The sequence below is a fragment of the Scomber scombrus genome, chromosome 4, assembly GCF_963691925.1.
Source record: "Scomber scombrus chromosome 4, fScoSco1.1, whole genome shotgun sequence".
NCBI classification, from domain to species: Eukaryota; Metazoa; Chordata; class Actinopteri; order Scombriformes; family Scombridae; genus Scomber; species Scomber scombrus.
The window spans coordinates 7,522,713-7,539,113 of NC_084973.1; the positions used below are offsets into that span (position 1 = coordinate 7,522,713).

The 16,401-nt window shown below is 42.1% G+C and overlaps 1 protein-coding gene across 11 annotated transcripts in view; it reads right to left on the minus strand.

Annotated features, from left to right (window-relative positions):
* Positions 1-16,401, minus strand: part of fbrsl1 (fibrosin-like 1) — a 283,201-nt gene that overhangs the window by 76,296 nt on the left and 190,504 nt on the right. For 9 of the 11 annotated variants that reach the window (XM_062418360.1, XM_062418353.1, XM_062418352.1 and 6 more), the window contains one exon: positions 15,992-16,021. The exons of the other annotated variants lie outside the window; for them this stretch is intronic. In XM_062418360.1, the coding sequence (XP_062274344.1) occupies positions 15,992-16,021 (30 nt within the window). The remainder of the gene's footprint in view (positions 1-15,991; positions 16,022-16,401) is intronic. 11 annotated transcript variants of the gene reach the window in all.

The window sequence follows — 16,401 nt, forward strand, 5'->3', positions numbered from 1 at the left end:
TAATTTGATTTACAAGAATTTGATTAGGCAATTGGCTGGTTTGTTTAGCATCAAGAGTCATAGTGTATGTTGAAGCTGCCCAGAAACAAGCTTGTGTCATTTACAAAAGAGTGCGCTGGAATATATTGTTTACATATATGAGCACTATGTTGATGATACACCCAAAATTTATCTTTTGGAGTGTCAAACAGTGCAGATGGTTGGTGTACTGGCTTGTACTGTGCTTATCAATGGAGAACAGTGGCTCTGTTCAACTTGAATTCAGTTGGTTGGATGCAATGGATCCTACAGGTGAGTTGAAAGGGTTTTTTTTCCCCTCTGTGAAAATGTATCACTTTAAAAAGCAACTTTATCAAAACTGATGAGAGCTTCAAAATTAAAGAGGGTGAGTGTTTACTTGAAAAGAAGACCTTCACTACATGTGTTGCCCATATTATTCTTCTGACCAGAATTCAAAGGAATAATGCAATCTAAAAGTTTCATGATAAAATGCCTGTACTCTATTCAGCATGTTTACTTGCTAGATGCCTATTTATCCCAAAGGTTTACATAACACACAAAGCATATCATTGTTCTTGTTTTAAAAGATGTAACCAATGGACATGCTGTATATTGAATAGTTGCAGCTGCAGTGTCTTCTTCTGAAAGGCAGTTTTATGCTTGGTTTGTCCAGAAAATTCTGAAAAAACTGGCAGCTGGAAAGTGTGATTTGCGTGGCTGGCTTTCAAAATGCGCTAAATGTTTCTAAACTCGCCTAATGAACAGAAACAGAACAATGGCACCATTTTAGATTAAACTGGACCACAACATGTCAATCATTCACACCTGCTCCACAGCCCTGATACCTGTGCAAATTGTAGCACCTGGGTGCAGCAGCCTTTCACTTACCATTGTCACTGTCTCTCTCTTTGTCAAATCAGCATTACTGGCATGACAGTAAAGAAACGTATGTGCCCAAAGAGTGAGTAAAGTGTTAGCTATTTGCACTTACAACTACTTACAGCAAATTATCAAGAAAAGGATCACATATTTGCTTAAAGATTAAACTTCTCTATTGGTATTCTACTTTGCATCTCCATATTTTCACTTTAGTAAGTAAGCAAAGTAACGCTTGTATGTTTTTATTGGCAGTCATATTGATTTGGCTATGTTGAAGCTGAGTGCATATACCTATGTATGAAATCATAAAAGAGCGCAAGGGTTCTAGAGGCTATAATATGGCATTTAATTAGTTTAAAAACCTGTGCACATAAAAACAAGGCCTGTGTACGTGATACGAGTGAACAAAATAGTATCAGCGAGCTGCAAAACTTCATATTTCTGCTGTGAGTGTACGGCCGGTCCCGTGACAAAAGGCGTAAGTGACCAATCAAAGGAATGGACTGTCTATTCCATCCCCGCCTCCAAAGTCTCAAAAGTCAACTTGACTTTTGAGCAGCTGCGAGAGCGTACAGAAGGTTGAGCTTATGCTCGTCACAGCCCTGTGCTCGTGGGACCACATCTGTGCACGTGGAGCTCATGCATCCGCCCGGTTTTTATGTGTGTGGGTTTTGAAACTAATTACATGTCATATAATCAATAAAGTCAATATTGACTCCAATAATGATTATGCATGGGAAGTGCAGTAATGTTGTTGAATTATATTTAGACTACTCAGGCTTGAGCTCTACACCCACGCATGGACATGTCTAGTTTTACCAAGATGTAAATCTGGCTAAACAAACAATCTACCTAAACAATGTTTTTTCTACACCTCACTGTAGTAAAAGGACACCAGAGGACAATTGTTTCTGGCGTTGTGCCCAGCTTTGAGGCTGAGGCCAGGGTCTGAGCTGTGTTGGGGAATATGCCTGGTGACAGATGCTCGGGAGACACGGGCCACGGCGGAGGTCCAGGGAGAGCAATTAGCACAAACGAAGCGGCTATGTCGTTAGCTGGTCTTTATTAGCCTCAGTGATCAGTTCAGAGGCCATTAGTCTCCTGTGATCAGAGACTTCCCTGTTTGACTTGGCCCATTACTGCCATAATAATAGCGCATGTACAGTGTTTCAAGGTGGTGAGACTACATGTATCACTGCAGTCTGGTGACGGCATGTCAAAGAACAATACAATATTGGGTGACATTCAAGAACTGAGAGCAAATCCTATTAGTGTTTGCACTCTTAGTTGTTGCTGTTCTTTGATGTTTCTGGAATAGTAACAACGCACATTAGCATACTTGATTTCTCGGAAATGCTAAACTTCAGTTTCAACTTTTATTGATTTGCTATTGTAATATTGCATCAACATTGCATGAAATACTGTCTGTCAGCAGATTTAATCTATCAACACTGATCCAGGCAGTAGCATTAAGAATAACATTTTGTCTAGTCTCTCCTCCAGAGAAGGTCAAGGGTGATGTGTGTGTCTCTTAGCAGATAAATCACTTTGCTGCACAGGCAGTTAGCCTCTTTAAATTATCTGCTGAGCTAACAGGCTTACTGCTCAGGATACTCCTACAACTGGCAAAAATGTTTTAATAAACATTTATAGTAAAAGAAAAGGCAATGCTGTGAACAAACCAGGGAGTAATAATGATAAACAATTACATTTAAATATTAATTAATAATAAGTGTGTCTCATATGTGCTGAAATGAATTGCTAAATGACTGTTAGCTGTAGTAACCAGCCGCCCATTTGGTTCTGCTTCCTGTTATTTATTTTCCAAAGTATTTGAAGTAGCTCATCTACTCAAATGCGGCTAACCTGGTGGGAATTGTAGTACACAATGTCTCCCTCTGTATGTTGTGTGATATCACTGGCGGGGAGGGGGGCTCCGGGACATTTTGTTGTACACCTCTCTTCTCTGTCCTGTGTTGCATGCTGGGAAAGATACGCCCTGTGTGTTGTTCCTCTCCTTTGCATGGGCCCTAAGAGACTTCCCTGCTAATGTTCCCCTCCTGTTTTACAGCAGTACTTCCTGGAACAGCCCCCCTACTAGTCATCAGATGCTACATTAAGGGAGCACTCTGAAGTCTTTCTCCACCACTAAGGGCCCCTGATAAATAACTTATGGGGGAGAGGATTCAAAACATCTCTCCTATTACTAGCCTCGATTCATTTTTTACAGTCCCTCGAGCCCCCCATCTGTCCTGCACTTCAAACGCATTTGAATGCTCTGAGATACTTTCCGTATTCTATCCTATGGGATCCATGTGAAGGTAGAGAGGGAGGGGAGGTAGGGATGTGAGGAGCGTTGGGTGGAAAGGAAAGAAAAGGAATATGACAGAGCGAGGAGCTTTGAGCAGCAGAATGTGCCGAAAGCATCTCTCCCATCACCTTCCATTCTGACTATTCTCCACGGAGGGGAAGAAAGAAAGCATTTCGAAGGAGAGGGAGAGGAAGGAGGAGGGAGCGAGAGATTTGCGGTTGAGGCGTCATGGTCCGGCTCAGAGCTGCCACTCTCTGTCAAATTATAACACGTCCAACAACTCGGCTTTTTTCTCATTCGCAATTACAAATTAGTCCATTAGGCTGTCGGCTGCCTGTCCCTTTTCTTCTCTGTGTTGGAAGGGAATGTGAAAGTGTGTGTGCGTGTGTCAGCTCATAAGGGGGGGCAAAGGGAGGAGAGCAGATGGGAGGGGACCTTCCCTGGGTGGGAGATGGCAGTTTTCAAGTCACATAATGAGACAAACAAGCAAACCAACAGTTGTAATTTGATGTGATATCGACAGTAATTGTCTTTGATGCTGTGGGTAGACGCGAGGGTGGAATTGGGGCACGGCGGGTTGGCCTGGAAGTGGTAGTTATGGAATATAAATTGGGGCTGCCTGTTTTCTGAAGGTAGAAAAAAATACAGCGCCCATATTTTGCAAGGCCATCACGACAGCGTTTTAGTCAACCCCCCTATCAGCTTAAATGGATTTTAAATTAGCAGTGAGAGCATGGCTAACAACATATCTCAGCTGAAACGAGCCCACTCTGCAGAGTGCAAAGCCAACGTGTGACATGTATGGATTTTGATGGAGTCGAGATGGCTTTCACTGATCCCTTTTATTGAGACCATGAATTTTTCTCAGCTTTTGAATCAGGCCCATTCACATCTCAAGCAAATTCAATTTGAGCTTTAGCTCAAAGATGTGCATAAGACCAATCTTGTAAGGTAATATTAACTGCGAGACACTTATTCAAAAGGTGACAATACGACTTAACCAACATCAATTCAGATCACATTAAAATGTAATTATTGTTACTTACTGCCCATAATGAATCATCGTGACTTCTATCCAACATGTGCATTTATAAAGCCTGAAAGTCTTAAAAGGACTTCTCTTATTATATCCTGATACTTTTCATGCAATTTGGGCTTTAACTTGCTATTCCAACTGTTTTTCCCTTCTGGCCACTATTGCAGCCAGTTAAGTGTCAATGCCCAGATGACTATTTCTGCCATGAACAGCACCCTGTGGATGTAGGCAGAAAACACAACCACAGAGTCTTGTGTTAATAAGCTCGGTCTCATTTTATCACTAAGAGAGTAAAGTTAATGAAATCATGCAGGAATTAAGTGGTTTAAGGGCTAAACTCTGGTTCTAGGCAGACAGTAATGAGCATGCCATGCGGGAACCCCCCCTCTGAAACCTTCTCACTCTGTGTTGAGCTACTAACATCGCTTTCATCCAGCCGGTTAAAAAAAAAAAGACACAAGCAAGTCTTTCAAAGGACAAATACGGTGTGGGGGGTTTGGGGGAGACTGGGTGAACTTAACAAGCAGGGATCTTACAGATTTAAGGGTACTGCTAAAAATTTATGGAGGCATGTTTGGACGGGGGCCACGGTGAACAGCTTGGCCAGCTGAGCAACATCACAGCGGGACGCCTAATAAGCCCTGCGCAATTTTTCACCCCATATTTTATCAATAAAAAAGCAGTTTAAACAGCCTCCCCCCAGCCACTGCACTGCCTGCCATCTGGAGCCCTCTTTCATTTTATAATCCAACTGTCATTAAAATGCTTCTTGGCAGTTTACAGCTCGTTCCCCCTGTGCAGATGTGGAAGCGATCTTCAGACGGGGCCCTCTGATCAAAGTGCTCGCTGCTGTCAGACAGAACACTTACCACCCTCAGGCTACCTTCCAGTCCTATCTGGACTTAATGCCCCCTATTATTTATTTATTTCCACACTTCTGTATTTATCAGGTGCACCACTCCCAGCAGAGCTCAGGTCAACTCCAGAAGCTGGCAGCGGTTGCCTAGAGGTTATAGACGCAGGCTCGGGACAAGGAGGCTGCCTGTTAGAAATGTTGTTAAGCCGCTGTAAGTAAAGGATGGAGTTCATGTCAGCTAAAAGTAGACGGCTAAAAAGAAAGAACAAAAAGAAAGCCGAGCCACTGAATCTGACACCTAATTCAAACCATCACGTAACGTGCCAAAAGTGACAACGACTAATATTACTAATTGAAACATATACAGAGATACATTATTGCTGTAAGTCGCTAGCAAAAGTGATAAAATGTGAGCTGTGTAACCTTACAACAGGAGTGTTTCTGGTGGCAGACACAAAGGTGATGGCAGTGGGTCAACCCGTTGGCAGTGTGTCTGTATCATATCACGCTGCCACATTCACTGTGTGCACACGCATGACTTGCAGGCTGCCCGGCGACCTGAGGCCTCCTTGCTGATGTGCCGTGGCGCGCATGGCGTTAATGCTCCGACCGGGTGTTGATTGAGCTTCCCTAAAGCCAGTGACGCATGTTGCCTTTGTTTGGCAGCCGTCCCAGCGTAAGAACTGGGGCCATATTCCGCCTGTCAGTGCCATGTGTTCGCTCTCCTCAGTGCACAGCGGCTGATGCCACTCAACCGCCATCCCCCCTACCTCCCACCCCCTGGCATCTCTGTGGGCACCCCAGGCCTAACAGGTCTGCACTAATGAAGTCAAATTAATTTAATGGATGCCCATGCCGCCTGCGTCTGTGGTGCTTGGCAGGGGGACAGTTTTAATGCTGGTGTCTGTCTGTGGCTCCGAACCTCATACATATCCAAGAGCTGCTATGCCTCTTCTGTGTGTCAAGCCCAAATTGACAACCATATCGGCGTCAGTTGTGCCAATGTGCCCTGCATGAATCAGAATTGATCTTCAGTGCCCATAAAGACTAAAGTGGCAGGGAGAGCTTCACAGTTAAGTTCTGAGAGAGGCCAGGTGTGTCCACTAATTAAAGCTCTCTGAAACAGCGAAGAAAAAATAATTGGCAAATGAACACTGAGTGACAGCCATCATTAATACCTGCTTCCCGCTGCCCCCTGAGCCCAAAAATCCCCCAGTTAACTTTTATGGAGCACCCTTTGATACAATAATTATTTTTTTCCTGTAATCTTTCAAGCCCTGTACCTTTTCCCCTGGCTGGTGCAGATCAAAGCAAGCTGGTTTTGTGCATAAGGGACTGCAGTGGCTGGGGTTTCTGGCTTAATTGAAGGCAGCTGGCCCCTGTGTGTGTTTGGGCCTGATCTCAGCGTGCTCTCCCGGGTTCTCGGCTTTCCACATCACATACACGTTCGCCCACGGAAAGTTCTCTCCAGAGCCCAAGTGACGCGAGGGCCTTCGGGGCTTGAGGTCTGGCAGTCGCCAGCCCATCCACAGGCATCTGAGTGTTTAGATTGACTTTGAGATGCTCAAGTGGTTAGTAAAAGAAAGATGGAGTATGTTTCTCTCAGTGGGTGGGAGAGAGGCTCAGACTCAGTGCTTGCTTCCTTTATTGTCCATCATCACCATTATGAGGGCTGCAGATGACTCTTTCCATAAAGACGCGAGGTCGTGGCTCTGGCTTCAGTAGAAAATATTTGGTAAATGGAGACAAAATACAGAGCCTCAAGAAATAACAATGGCCTATGACTCCATGATTAATGTGTGTTGATTTTCCTTATAAAATTTCTTCAAAAAATATGACTAGTGCACTACTTTGCTGACTGGCCCCTTTGTCTGAGAAGGGAATTGAGGCTCTCAAAAACATTCTTTTCACAGCCACAGTGGACCTAAACTCCATTTACCGATGTATTCTTGGCCAAAGAGGAAGCAATGCTTCTTCAGGGAAACATTATCCACAATGGCACTGATTCTTAATAACAACAGGGAATTCTATATTTATCCCTGATTGCATATGCCATTTGTTGTGGAGGAAAAACAAGTCTTCTTGCATTAGGAAGTCTTGTGCAGACAAGCCAAGGCTGGGACAGACATGAGTCTTGCTGCGCCAGCTCTAAACGCACACAAAGTCTGTCTTGCATTTCCAGCCAGAAGAAATGTGTAAGTAATTACAGTGCGACCATGTTTATTGAATAAAAACCCACTTAGGCATTATGTTTATGCACGATCAGAAACACTCAAATCTTACATCCACGTGCACAAAAACATTTGTGTCTTTTCCCCCCTCCCTTTCCACAAAACATCTGCACCCAATATGGAGTCAATTTTACTTTTATTACTCATGTGGAAAAATGTATATAGTGCTTGGATTGTTATTCAAACATAGGCCACTTGAAAAACAATGAATGCGGTGCCATGCCGCTTTGGAGCACAGTGGACACACACTGAGCACTGCATTAGTCAGTTTAGCTGCCTGTTAAACTCTGTGTCACACAACTGCATTGAGATTACTCCCCGAGCTACGTTTTATGCTTTACATCCTATTAAATGCATGTGTATGAACTGCTGAAAGATTGCATCATTCAAAACATATAATACATTAAGTGACTGCAGGTTAGTTACATTGAGCAGATTTGACAGTTTGATAATATGTTTGAATAGTAGATAATGGTATGCAACTACTAAAACCTGTGACCCTCTTAACATTACAGTCTTTTGATTTAATACTAATATTAAAAGTATTGGTTATTGTAGAGTTAAAGAAAGGAGATGTGTAGTTTCAGTTGGATGAATTGATTGTTTAGTAAATTATTGTCTGAAAATAATGCGGTGTACTTGTGCAGCCTTTTTTGCACAGTACTACCAATGCTATACACTTACTGTACATATAGAACCAGTTAGATGTAATATAGCATCACAGCTGGTGCACTATTTCACAACTTGTCTTGTTTGATATGGCATGCCATGCTTTCTGTGTCACCGTATCATTGAGCTGACGAGATCTCTAGCAGAAAATTGTGCAATTGAGCGTTTCTCCTGGCCATTGTAGAGACCTCACCTATTACAGAACCAGGGCTTTCAGGTGGGAAAAACAGTATATGAGGAAAAACCACCTCTAAAAATGGATCTGGTCGAGGTGGAGGAAAAACACATACCGAAACCTGGTGTTCATCGAGGCAGCAATAACTCCCTCAATAACAATGATCACAAGCTGTTGAACATGGGTGAGTGGTGACAGGATTTTCTCAAAGAGTTAGCAGAGCACTGGCGTTTCACAGATAGAAGGGTAGGGTGTGTGTGTTATGATTTTAACAGCACAAAGGGACGACTATTTGTTCTATTAATGCTCTCTGCCAACACAAACAGCTCCACTGAGAGGAGACAGTAAGTGAAAGAAGATTACAGTCTAGATGCCACGTCAAGTTTTCACACACCCCTCCCGTGCTGAGTGGCTGGCATGGTTTTTTCTTGCCACAACCCTTCTATTTTCATCTGAGATGCCAACATCAGCACTAACCTTTAAGAAAGAATCTGGACCAGGCTATTGGGTGCCACATCAATGACGCCATGGCCATGTTGACTGTCCCTGTGTCGCTGTATGACATGCATTGCTAGTGACAAGCCGTCTTTGCTGATGTCAGTTGGCTGTGTCTGCTGGCTGGCCCTGCAGAAGCTCCAAGTCTTTCTCTGTCATCACGTCTCTCCTTCCCAACATGCACTGGGGCTGGGTTTCACTGCCGAGCGTGCCCTTATACTCACTTCCCTCCAAGCGTGCACACAACCACACACACATCGCACCATTGTGTGCATATACAGCTAAGAGTGAGAGCATCCCTTTTCACTGCAGAGACATATCCAAATTTGCTCCCAGATCACTGCATACTTGTGCGCTAAATGCACAACAGATGTACTGCCTGACAACCGAGAAAAGAAAAAAAAAAACACACACACACACGCAAACACACACACACACACACACACACACACACACAAGCCTGCAGAGCACACATGATTTGAAGCTGACCAGAAATGAGAGCATGTTGCAAACAGCCCCATATAAATTAAAGACATAAATGTTTCCAGGTTCAATGTAACAACTAAATGTGAGTAACATCATGAGACCACCTGAGGGAAACATAACATGTTTATTTCTGGCTAATCTACAAAGCTCATTGTTATTTTCTTGCGAAAAGTTGATTATCGGCATAGCTCTAACCTTAACCTTGACCATTAAGCGTCATTCATTAGAGAGGAAACAGTCATTATCAGGGGAATGGTTAATCTTTCAAGTTGAACTATGTGTCTTATTGTTTTTTTACCCATTTCTGTTTTGTTTTACTTCCAGGCTTTCAGAAAGTGAAAACCATAGTGAATAAAGGAAGGAACTGAGTAAGAGAAGAAAAGAAGAAAGACAGAGGGAGGAGGATGGGGGGGGGAAGACAAAAGCAAGAGGAGAAAAATGACATCTCCATATTAAGGCCTGTGTTGCCGGTGTCAGTTCTAATTTCACAGTGCCTGTGGGGAGCTGAATGCAACCAGTCAGCTCTGGTCTCGTCTCGTTCCTCCTCCATTTTGAATCAGGGCCGGTGAATCCCAAGCTGGGGGGAAAGGAATATTACTGGCAAATTGGTTTTAGATTAAAGGAGGTGGCGAGGCATTCTGCTTTCTCAGCTCTTTCCCAGGTGCACTTAATCTAATTTCATTAAAGAGATGAGGACGGATGATCACTTGTGTCGAAACATTAAGCCGGTCCATTTTTCCCATCCATATAAAAACGTTAAGGTTGTCAGCGGCCTGGTGGGTGGCCTGTTTGTTATTGAATATGATGACTCTCAGAGACCAGTCTTGGGCTTGCAAAACAGTGGGGGTTGGGTATGTGGGGAGGGGGACACACACGTACATGAATAAATATTACTATTACCTTTTTCCTTCTCTAAGATGGCGACAGAGGGAGAGCAGTAAAAAACTGACAACGCCGGTAATGACAGAGATGCACAAACAGAGGAAGTATTAAATTAAAAAGAGGACATACTATAGAAGGAAGGATTTAAAGATAAAATAGAGATGTGAGGGTAGCGGTGGTGTTAACGGATATGTTTAAATCCCCACAGCGTGCTTGTTTTTCGGTGCACCGCTAGCCTCAGAGGGCGTACCCCGCCAATACATCAGCTGGGAGGATACCACTAGCTGACGAGCCATTACTGATAAGCCGGTAGAGACGCTCCGACGCGATGATATGGCATTCATTCTGCACACAGCAGGAAGATAAGGGGGTAGAGGAGGAATTAATGTGTCAATCAGAGCATGTGCGCTGCCCTGGCAGATGAGTACACCCGAGCCATAAAAGAGCTCATAGACAGGATGTGGTAATGGTCCTTGGAGACTCCCTCAGAGACAGATACACTTTCTGCTGAGTGACTGCTCGGCAAATAGGACCAAATAGAATTAGCCGACCTGGGTGTCCTCCGCTGTGGCTATGGTGATGTGGCTTTAGCGGCGGTAACGCACCTGACACGGGGCTGCTGTGTTAAGGCCTGCAGAGAATATAAGTAGCTCATGCTAACGCTTTGAAGACAGGCAGACACGCCGCTGTATTATTTGCACAGAAGAAAGAATACAGAGGAAATTGGAGGAGCCAGCGAGGATGGCAAAGTGGGGTCTAATGGAAATAGGATGACACTTCAGGAGAGTGCATGAACAAACTGAGAAGGGATGAATCTCACTCTATTTCTTTCTCTGCCTCTCCAACGATAGAAAATGACCATCTTGACTTGGAGTATCTCAGATGTGTCAGAGGTTGACAAGATTGTCTGGTTGATGGATTACAGGTATCAGGAGGGGAGAAAATGAATTACTAACATTTATACTAGTTGAAAAGACACGGTCCATAATGCACAGTGTTATGAGACTGACTGAAATGTGACAGCATTGCAAGTTCAAAACAGTTCATGTTGCTGAACTTAAAAGCCTAAAATAAATTGACTGGATTTGCTTGTTAAAATGTTACAGCAATAAACAGTATCAAACAAAAAAAAAGGAACTATGAACTATTGAAATTCACATAACCAAAATATAAACAAACTATATAACTTTTATGTATCAAATATTGTACATGTGACATCTTCTTATTACATTTGTCTCTATTACACAAGCACAAGCCTTTCATTTAACTACTTTTTTGTATGAAGCATTAAACAGCTAACACGTGTTTTGAAACGTTGCAGTACATTTTAATCAACTGACAGTCACACAGGGACATTAACTAGCTCAAAGTATTTGGATCAAGAATAAAGAATAAATAATGTTCCCAATTCCACAGCGTGGCCTTAAACAGACCTAAGTACACACAGAACTTCTATTGCAAACCAGTCTGCCCAACATGTGGTCAGTTCCTTCATGAGCAATTTAATTTAGCATGACTATGTGCAAATACACCAAGTGTTGCTTTAATAACATTAAAGACAAAGAAAAGATTCTTCTCCATAAGGAATCCTTAATTATGTGGGTTTCCCCCCAGGGGGCAGGCATGAACTCAGCCATTCAAGATCATCACTGCTATTTTTCCTAATCGTACACTCAATACTTTGCATTGTCAAACATCATGTAATCTCAGATGTCAGACGACAGAACTCCAAAGAAGAAGTGCCAGTGATGAGAACACAATAACCAGATTCTGATTGCTTGTTGCTTCCAGGCTGGGCTGATCTACATAAAGATCCCCCCCCCTCACAGCAGCCTCATGGTGAACTGGAGGTGACCTGGCAATCTCTGAAGAATTCATGTCTGACACATTCTGGAAACACATCGCTGCATGCTATCTCGAGCATCGCTTTGACACAGGCGAGCTTCGCAAAGGTGCAGCAAACTGACTTTGCTGTAGCAGCAACTCGTCAGTTTTATTCAAATACAGTATAACTGATTGCACCCTTGGGGCACACCTGGAAGCAATATTCTAATTAAGTTAATCTGTGAAATCCTGACAATGTGGGTGTTCAGGTGGCTGGTAATCTGATGTGAAAGGAGCCTTTGTTTTCATTGGAAAGATACGGGAGGAGCTGGCACCTGTTTCAGCAAAACGTTGCAGAAAACTATCGCTGTCGAGTTATCCTGAGTGCGGGCAATTACAAATGACAGTGTTTGTCTTTCTCCTCATGGAACCCAATTTTTACACCATCTCTTTTTCTTTTTTTTTTTTACTTGCGGTGATGGCCTGTCAAAAGAGTTTTTTTCCCCAGTCTTCTCTTTTCCTCAGAAATTTGCTATGGGCTGCTTTAGCCTGTATCCAGATGCTCTTTTGTTCTTTCACTCTTGGTTATACATGTACATCAACTGTGTATTTTTCTATTATGCTGTCTTTCATTTCCTGTTGGCTACACATGAAAACTTTTCTTTGTCTCCTGGACCTGGATCAGTACCATCATTACAACAATGGAAAATATTAATATTTACCTTTGGCCTCTGTTCTTGTTTGGATAATAAACTGTCAAAAAGCGTGTTCACATTGTGAAGCAGACTTGGTAATGGGTTACTTTGTTGCCTGACTGGTCTGTGTAATGATCTTGTGCAGCTACAAAGTTTTGAACAGGGATATTGTACATATATTGCCTGTTTTGGTCTTGCCTTTTATGATGCAGTGTTGTTTTAAAGAGGTTTTTTTTTAACCTCTACTCTGATTTTAAACTCACTGCCCATGCATGTGCATAAGTCCTCACTGTTTCAATGCTGTCATTCTCTCATATGTTGCTTGCTGATGCAGTGCTAACATTAGCATTAGCATTTTATATACTTACTCCATGCAAGTAACACATATTGCGAAAATGTGTCCTGTCAATGGCTGGTCTGAGTTTACCACATTAAAAAAGGAGGAAACTTTAGAACTGAGAATGAAAACTAAGAACTGAGACCCAAGCGTGAAGTAGACATGGAAAATCAAGTTAAGTATCTAAGAGTGAGATTCAAAGTTGTTACATGGCTCAAGCCTTACATGTAGATACAACCGTCATGTTAAAAACTGCCGGTCGTTTGGGATTTATAATCATAGTTTTATGTATTGTAAAGATAGAATAGTTAACATTCAACTTTTCATGTAAATGTAGCTGCATTTTTAAAAACTTTATAACTAACTTTAACAACTTGGAGAAACATGCAACGTGACAGTATCCATACCTGCTTTGCATGGGATTTGCTATGAAAACATTAGTTCCATGCTACTGAGTTCCACCAACTACAGTCACTTTAACTTGCAGTAAACCATTAACAATAACATATACCACTATAGATTCGCCCATCCAGCAACCAGATGAGGTACTAAGTACATTATTGTCATGTTGGATGTAGCAGGATAAACAGGAATTAATTTTTTTATGAAATAAAATACCCCAGAAAAAGGACACTTTCTCTCTTGGAGGCAAAATGGGCAGGTGATCAAGCCCCCTTTGAGGTCTATCTATGCATGTGTCTACTTGTCACAGCCTGACAACTGCAGTGAATGCATGTTTAAATAGCGTCGGTAGCATGAAATCCAGACTGTTAAGCCTAATGTGTGAATTGCATCAGATCACTTGTGACACAATGTTGGATGATTGACTATAAATAGCCTTCACATTGCCTGATCATCATAGGAAAGATTTTGTCCGATGTGTTTTGGCATTGCATTTTGTCATAGACTTCTTCCATGATATGTGATTATGTCAAGTTATAGATTGTAGCATAAGTGCGTTGAGAGTTGAGCTCCCCATATCAATTATCAAACAAATAAAGTACTAAGCATGCCTCTTGGGGTGTCGACTTTTCCTCTAGGTTATTTCTTGGCTAAGTACACCTGTTGTTAGGGAGTCAAATTGATATCTGTTGCTTAGCTGATATGCTATTAATAGCCTGATACTGCTTTATGTAACTCATTAGTGCATGTGTTGGGGAAAAAATAGGGCCAGGGTCTAGACGAAAATTGCCAGGGCCGAATTTTGTTTCCAGTCCAACCTTAAAAATGGAACATTAGTAACATGACTTGAGCATTTTTCATAGATTGCATTCAGTATTAAGTTTTATGAACCTGGAATATGTTCTCAATTGTGTTTCCCAAGCTAAAATTCCACTTCATGACATATTGATGACAAGTGGATGTGAAAAGAAAGGCCTGAACAGGCAAAGCTGCAGTCTGGCTCTTGACAGTGGACTGTATAATAACTGATACAAAATTCAACAATCAGACAGCTGAAAACTTGGCAGCAGTGTCTAATACTCCACCATGTCTTGAACTGCATCCCAGTCCACCTAAACTGACTAATATAACTGGCGCCAAAAGCCAAATATGGAGCTGTTTTACTGAACAGGCAGAGGCTAAAACATACCTAACAACATAGCAACACCGCTGAGTTTCTAAAAAACTGCCTGAGCGTTGCTTGTTCTTTTTCTTCGTCTTCTTTTAGCAGAGTTGTTTAGCATCGTAGTATCAAACTTTTATAAATTAAATGTCAACATTTTTGACACCATATGAAACTGTAACAAGTCTCAAATAACTGATAGACCAGGAAGGAAAACAAAACACTGGGAAGGAAATACTGAAAGCTTCCCTCCTACTTTACTTCCTTCTCTACCCCCCACAGTGATGCCAGGGAGCCGTATGGAGACTGACAGGCCTGCAACGTCTCTCTGTCGTGTCAACTAGCAGGCGCCCTCGGTTCTTTCTCGCTTCAATGAAGAGATAAAAGCCTATTGACTTGCCAGGCTACAGTTAATGCAAATTGGGCCTGCTATCAATGTATTATTTATAGGGAGAGCTGCAGACATTTCCACAGAACTGGGAGCTAAGCTTACAGGAGATTAGGCATGCTATCTCATTCATTTACCAGGGAGTAATTGCTAAACTGTAGAGGAATTAGGATGCGTGAGGTTCCCCAAAGGCGTTTCATCTTGTAACCAGGTGGCTGCCATCAGCCAACCACCTCCAAGATTGCGAAAAACAAATACACAGGAGTGAAACTGATAGACTACATCTGTCACATTGTCAAATTGTTAACATTCGGTGACATCACTGCTAAAATAATTGGATTTTTGTTTGAGCACACAAAGGTGCTTATAATGCTAGCTTAAGCTAACTGCGTGTAATCATTGTTTTATCCATTGAAGGTGTTTGCAATGAATGATTACATATAAGTACCTGAAATAAGCTGCTGTTAAATAATAGATGTACATAATTAATGCATCTTTAATACAATACAAAAACATTCTCTTGAGTGTTCAGCGAATCTGACTTTTTACCCACGCAAAAATGGAAAAATGGTTTTGTTTGAAGGAAAGAGACGTTGCGAAGAAATTCAACTTCACTTTCTTAAATGAACTATGCTCTTCAAAATTCAAATTATATTGCTGAAAGCATGATATTCCCCGTGACAGAAACTTAACTAGCAATAACTTTCAAATGCTAAACCACAGTGATTACATACAAGGCGCAGACTGGGATTGTACCAGGGATACAAGCAGATAGAGGTGATACGTGCCATTTGATGAAATAAAGTACACACTCACTAAAGCTCACGGTATGTAGCATATGCTATGATCTAGGCTAGAAGGCATATTTAAGACATATTCAGGCATAAAATGCTCCAAAAATAATAGATGCCAAGCAAAACAGAAAACTAACACTGAAAAACAGACCCCCTCCTGTATCGCATATTCCTTGTCACTTTCTTGCTCTATAAAATGCAAATGATCACAGTGGCGAGACCGGTGGAGTGTCTATTACCCCTCGTCTTTTTCCCCCGCTACACACTATGACTGTCTCCCTCCTTTAGTTGAGAGCTCACATTTGTTATTCACAACTCTCAGCACCTTCATGTGGTGGGTGAATAAACAAAGGAAAAGCAAAGTCTTACCTTGTCGTCAATATCACTCTCGCTGTCACACTGTAACAGAAAAGAGACAGACACAGAAAATATAAGGAATTATTCATTTGGCTCCCCCCCAGTAGCTCATAATCAGTGCAGATGTTATTTTTGTATGGAACCTCTCATTCACTGACAGCTTTCAGTGCAAACGGCGGAGGATGAAGAGGGAAAGGAGAGTGAGGTAGTCTAAGAGAGGTTTTCAAGTTTCTAAAGCAACATAGCAGCACAGGACACTATTCTGGTGTTCCTGTCACAAATTCAATGCTGTAAATTTGCAAAAGAAAAAAAAAAATCTGAATACCGCTACACAGTGGGTTCTTTTATAAATTGCCTGTTCAATGACTTTGCATTCAGCCGCTGCTTGTCATTTAGCCTTTTAAGTGTGCTTTCAAATTGGA